Source organism: Arvicola amphibius, chromosome 1, assembly GCF_903992535.2.
Source record: "Arvicola amphibius chromosome 1, mArvAmp1.2, whole genome shotgun sequence".
NCBI lineage: Eukaryota > Metazoa > Chordata > Mammalia > Rodentia > Cricetidae > Arvicola > Arvicola amphibius.
The window spans coordinates 42565830-42572779 of NC_052047.1; the positions used below are offsets into that span (position 1 = coordinate 42565830).

General features: G+C 34.7%; 1 protein-coding gene across 1 annotated transcript; it reads right to left on the reverse strand.

The window, feature by feature from the left end:
• Positions 1-3916: 3916 nt before the first annotated feature.
• Positions 3917-4879, reverse strand: LOC119805634 (C1GALT1-specific chaperone 1-like). The gene has a single exon (XM_038317546.1). The coding sequence runs from the start codon at positions 4877-4879 to the stop codon at positions 3917-3919; it is 963 nt and encodes a 320-aa protein (XP_038173474.1).
• Between the last annotated feature and the right edge of the window lie 2071 nt (positions 4880-6950).

The window sequence follows — 6950 nt, forward strand, 5'->3', positions numbered from 1 at the left end:
AGATAAGTACTTTAGAATGTGAACTCTTAGGGGCGATGATTCAACCTACCTGTGATATCTGATCTTTGTTCTTAATTAAAAGGATACTATAGTTGAAATTAAAAAATATTTTAAAAATCATTCAAAATTCTACACAGAAAAGTAAATTAACAGTGAATACCATCATATAAGCAGAGATCACACTAAATATCACTGAGCCTGTAAAGCAGAAAGACCTCCTATCATTTATACTTGGGAGAGCAAAATGATGTAGGCTCAATGGGAGACAATCCATTCTTATGAAGCTATGGAAAGTACTGTACACTAACCTAGAGCACACGCTCAAACACATACCTAAAGATAAATGTTTCTATTACTTAATCAAACAATTCTGTAATATTAGGAGATTTTGAATATGTGGACTGTGGTATATGCATTCAATAGAATACATTCACATTCTCTAGTAAAACTAAATCACCTAACAATGCAGAAGCATGCATAGAACATAAAGCCAATGAATCTTGCAAACCAAAACTATATGATTTGAATTACTATTCTTGAGTAAGCAGAAAAGAATGCATTAGTAGATCAGCATAAAATTTATATTAGTAATATTTTTTGGTATGATGCAATAGATACATGCTATTTCACATCATCAAAATCCTTAAGTGCCCTGCATATAAAATGTAAGCTACCCATAAAGTAAAAATTTGGTGTATTCTTTATTGGGTATTTATTAAGTTTACAAAATAAAAATTATTTATTTGTACTGCTTTCTTTTCTCATTTTACATTTTATTACATCTTTTTTATCTCCAAAGAAGGAAAGTTTCTAGCAAAGATAATAGAAAAATGATGCAGTCTTGTGATGAATATTGAAGTTTGTTTTCATCTTCATATATATTTTTACCATTGATCACTGCAATGACACACAGAATGGGAAAGTTTCCTTGTCTGAAATTGTGCAACCTGTGGTTTGGATATTTTAATATCCATCTAATTTTACAGTAATTAATTGACGAAATAGCTTTGGAACCTTACAAAAAATGCATTTTTAACTATTTTGGCCACTATGTTCAGTAACTTAATTTTATGGTTTGTGTCTTCAATAACATATACACTTTTTAAAATAAACAGTAGATAGGTCATAATCATTGTCTTTGGGAAAGTTATAATTGACTATATTCTGCTTAACAATATGTCTATCAAAATACATAAGATATTCAGGAAGTTTCCAAATAATAAATAATCTTTAAAAAGTGACAGTTTAGATGGATAGCTGATAAATTTACCAGTCTACCAATCTGCACCCTGAGAATTTGAAAAATCATTCTGATCATCCTATGACTCCAAATTTGTTTATGACTTATAAATTATTGGCTAAGTGGAAAATACAATAAAAAATAGAATTCATGAGAAGATTAATGACTACTGGATACTAAAAACATTACAGAATATATGAGGCTGGAGTTGAGGTGTCAAAAATAAATTAATGCGTTTTACAAAAGAAGGGACGTATATGAGAGTTACTGGAATATTAACAAACAAACAAAAACACCCCTGGGCAATACAGGCTATGGCACAGATAGGAGTATTAAGTGAACAGGAACACCAAAAAAATCTATTTGTGCCAACTGTCAGGAGAATTCCACCACATTGCATTGTGACATAAAGAACACTATGGAAATTTATTGCTCTCCTTCCAATTTTCCTTGCAAAATAGAATAATAGAAGGACTGATTATATAATGTCTGATATAATAGTTAATTTTTACATGAAAAGAAATTTTTAGGTTCTAGGATGATTTTAAAAAGGAATTCAATTTTAGTTTATTGTAGTCATGCTTTCTAGGTCTGTGTTTTTCCTAGTGTCTTTCCAATAAATTGGGAATTTGAGGACAATCTTAATAGAGTATAAGAGTGACATCTATGTATTTCATTTACAGATGAAGTTTTCTAAGTAAGTTTTTTTGGTGTTTTGTTAAAGCATTTCAATAAGCCAATTCTCTTGAACTTTTATTAATTTTAATTTTTTAATGATTTTAGTGCCAACTGAATTCTAAGAATGGGACTCCCTAATATACCTCTCTTTATATGCTCTTACGTCAGCATGTTTCAAATAGTTTAACACTGGAAAACACAGCCTTGCTTTAACTTAAAGATAATTCGGAATTTTTTAAGTAAATAGTTAAACCTGAATTCATTTATTAGAGTTATTGGCTTTCTTTCTCTCTCACAATACCATCTGAAATAAATCAAATAATATTTAAGGGGATATATCAATAGTACATATCAATTTAAGATTATTGCTTCAGTCAAGGGCTTTAGCATAATATCTTATAAATCATAGAACTTTGGTATGTAGCTTAATGACTTTTAAAAAACTGAATATCCTTGCATAGTTTATTGTCTCTGACAAATTATTCATGCATATTTATGTAAAAATTTGATATAATCTCTATAACATGATTTTTTTCTAGGGTTTATCTGAAAGGATCCATAGCCAACGTCTAATATCAGAATAAGGCTGAGAGGTGCATCATCACTTAAAAAAATACAGATAAATTATAGGTAGCTTGGTTCAATATGTCATTTTATAACTGGAATGTTGTTAAGTAGATACTGCCAAGGTATCTTGGGATGTCCTTTTCTTTTCCTCTCTCTCTGTCTCTCTCCTTCTCTCGCTCTCTCTGTGTCTGTGTCTGTGTCTCTGTCTCTGTCTCCCTCTGTCTGTCTGTCTCTCTCTCTCTCTCTCTCTCTCTCTCTCTCTCTCTCTCTCTCTCTCTCTCTCTCTCTCTCTCTCACACACACACACACACACACACACAAACACACGGTTTCACTGTATTTTGTATAGTCCTGGCTGTCTTGGAACTCTCTACTCACTATGTAGACCATGCTGGCCTCAAACTCACAGAAATCCTCCCACCTCTTCCTCCCAAGTGCCCAGATTAATGTCATGCACCACCACTGGTCAGTTTAAGGAAGACCTTTTTAAAAGTATTTTGTTAGTCATAAATTCACAGTTAAAATGTTATTTACATGTTTGGAAACTAAAGACATAAAACTTTAAAGGTGAATACACAAAAGTTTCCCATGTATTTTATTGTTTATAGTTTAATATGCATCAAATAAATTTATAAACATGTTTCACGAATTCTAATTGGTTTAATAATAAAAACTCGGAGTCGGATATTAGCAGGAGAAAACTGAAAGATCAGAGAAACAGAGCAGACAGCCTCTAGTTAACTCTACTCAGCCCGAAAGTCTGATTCTGTCTCTAGGAAATGTAAGACCAAATGCTCTGAGGTCCTGTCTCCTCCCGCCTTATATTCCTCCTTCCATCCTGCCATATCAGTCCTTTCTCCATCTCTCTAGTGCTGGGATTAAAGGCATGTGATCCCAAGTACTGCAATCAAAGATGCAAGCTCTGTCTCTCTTAAATCTGCATCAGTCTAGTGTAGCACAGGATGGCCTTAATGCACAGAGACCTGTCTTCCTTTGCCTCCAAGTGCTGGGATTAAAGGGAGTGTCACCACTGCCTGCCCTCTGTGGCTAACTAGTAGTGGTTTAGCTCTGCAGAGTTTTAGAGACAGGATTGCCCTTTCAGTCTGAGGCAGAGGTAAGAACTAGTGCCTGGTTTCTCTGCTTCTCTGATCTTCAGGCAAGATTTGTTAGATCACAAACAAAATACCAGCATATAAAAGCATCCTTTATTTGAACTCTTGCTATTATTAAAGCTTTTATCTACAACATGTAAAAATTTTACAAGTGCTTTAAGGGAAAATAACACATTATCTAAGGATATAAATTGAACTTCAGTGTGTAATAACACAATATGATTAGACCAGGAAAGAGGCACTTTCCTGTGTTGGTTATATTAATTTTTTGCAGCTGCTAGAGCCTCTGTCGTTATCAAATATAGGCTCTTACTATTTTTCAGTCGTTGTCAGAACCATTTGGAGGGAAAAACACCAAAGCATCATTGAAAATATGTCCAAATGCCCTAAGACGGTACACCCCGTACATCATCACATGCATCTCATCAGGAGTCAGTCGACTGAAAGTGATGGCCATGTCGGAACAACATCCTTCTACTATATCGTTCGGGTAGTCAGTAATTGCCTCTTTAATAAACATCCCAATAGTTTTGGTATTAAATAAATTTTTTCCTTCCTCGTCTTCAGCATTTTCTGCCAACACTCCCTCATATCTCAGGCAGTGTGCTAGCAACAGATCTTCAGACATCCTCCAAATCCCTCTTTCCTCTTCCTCTTCTGGACACTCACTCGGCCTGACAGTGAGAAGTCTGTTGAATCTTTTCATTGATTCTATACTTAAGACAACGCCTCCCTCCACACTCACATATTCATGGCTTCCAGAAAGTTCAGTGTGACCTAGATAGAAAGGTTGTGATGGATCTTTTCTTAATAAAAAATACTTTAAGTTTTCGATAACAGCAAATGTGGTGGGGTATGCAAGAAAGAACCAGTTATATTGGTCTCTGTATTTATTAAAGGCATATACTGAAGCTTGTTTCATCATCAACCAGGTGTCAGTCTCATTCACAGTTACTGACTCGAACACTTCCACCTGTTCAGAACTGAAGAACTCTGCTTTATCACAGTGTTTGGCCCAAGTCTCCTTCACTGCAGCCCACAATCTCACATCCTGAGGTGTGACAAGAATAATACAGTAAACCCGGATGCTGTTACTAAGTTCCACGCGTTCGGCTTCTGACATTTTCAAGACTTCTTTGTTAGGAGCTTGCAAGTGGTGATGTTCGTGGTGGTGCATCCTGTTTCTGTGCCCTAGCCTAGTGTGTCCAAGCATCGTGATCAAGGCAAAGACCGTACTTCCGAGCATCACACCCTTCAAAAACAGGCTGCATTCTGAAATCATCTTTCTGAGGCTAAAATGGCTTAGTGATAGAAAGCACAGCCACCTATGGTTTTCTGCTCAAATCCAAGCTATTTCCTTATACTACTGACCTGGCAGCAATCAACGCAAGCGCACCGTCGCATTGGTCCTCTAAGGAGATGGCTATGTAGGAAGTTATGGTCCTAAAAGTACGGAGAGCCTGAAGGGACAAAAGAGTTTTGCTCGACATCCGCATGCAGGAGCCGTTCTCTATCTAGGATACCAAAGGACTCTTGAAAACTACCAGGGTATCTGGGATCTTTGACCCTAGCAAATAACCACAACACTCTGTTTAGTTACAATAAGTAGATAAAACCAGAATAAACTCGCTGCTGCAAGTTCAACCACAGCAAGCCCAGTTATTTGCCTAAACTACTAACTTTTCTAGCATGACTGACTAGATGTGAATTTGTAGCTAATAGGATACATCTTCTCACCATTTGCTCCTAGTTTTCTGAGTAAAGTTTGCCTGCTCTTCCATAATAATATAAATACTCTGCGCTGTACCCATATTTTATTGTATATAGATTCCGTATTAGTATATTGAACGCAGATATACCCAGACTCATGTGCAACTATGGATATTTATGTTTATCTGTCTTCTATTATAGACTACAGATAGTTTACTCTTTTACCTATGGGTTATCCAACAATTAGCAAAATATTCTTGGCAGTAACTATGATAATTTATTTTTGTTATTATTAACTAATGCCTAATTTTTCTTTTATCTACCATGCAATGTAATGAGCATGTCACATTAAATAATTATGAGACATTGACCTAAATATTTCTTTGAAAGATTTCCTGTTTTTATAAAAATGGGAATGTTTTTTGACGTATTGCTGGGGGTAGTGAAAGGGTAGTCTAACTTTACCGAATCTAATATATCAGGACTGGGTATGGCCCTCAAATGAAAAACATTGAATAAAGATTAATTCAATGAAAACATTGCAATTTTAAATAGAAAGTGATTAAGCAATACAGCCTGAAATTAGTGGGGATGTGCATCAATTTTTTTTTTTCCATTACACAGTAAAACAGAAGACAGTTTGGAAGATGTAATAAAGACAAATTCATAGCCATTGAAGTTCTAATCCAGCTGTTCTATGTAAAGGTGAATAGCTAAACAAGTTTTACAGTTTCTGATTTTCTGGCTTTTCAGGAAACTTGCAAATATTTTATAAAGCCTTTAAAAATGCAGTTAAAGAATACCTACACACTGTGTTCGAAAACATATAAGTAGATAGGACATGTTTAGGACATTTCCCTTGCTTTGTTCTTTCAATTTCATATACTTGGAACACTTGTTTGCCTGCCTAATTATATTGTACCTGAAGAGCACACAGTGATTTTCTTATATTGAAAGAAAAATAATTCTAACCTATGTAATACTCTGTATATAAAAATACACAAACAACAACAACAACAAAACCTCTGGCTTTATTAAATGTCAACAGATAGAAATTCATTTTCATAACTGAATTCCCTGTGAAGAAAATCTCAGACTCTTAAAATTCAAGATGATTCCTTCTACATCTAACAAAAAAATCCTTAAGTTTTAGGGACATCTAACCATTGTCATTGGCTAACTTTCTAAGTTTTTCTTTCTTTCAACATTAACCAGATTAAAATCCAGTTATACATTTAACTTCTACTACATGGATTATTAAATAGTTCTCTTTCTACTATTTAAATATTTAAGATGAAATGAAAAGAAACTGAACCATGTGTGGGTAACAAGCCTGTAATCCTAACTACAAGAATACTGAGGGAGAAGTGTGTGACCTCACAGCCTGCCTGTGTAGAGAGGGTTTCTCTAAAAATGAAAACACCAACAAATGGAAAGGGACATATTGGTTTTGACCTTAAGTGTGTGTGATGTGTATGTTTGTGTGTATAAGTCTATTTCTTTGAGTACTGTCTTTTGTTCTTTGTCTTCACAACTCATATATTTATTGATCATGGCTTTCTTGCTTTAAGCCAGCATTGACAGCTCAGTCAATGTCAATACCCATCTTTGTCTGAGACTCTGTCTCTGCATCAGTAATATTG

Excerpts from the sequence above, each read along its gene's own strand:
- LOC119805634 (XM_038317546.1), bottom strand. The coding sequence starts at position 4,879 with ATGATTTCAGAATGCAGCCTGTTTTTGAAGGGTGTGATGCTCGGAAGT.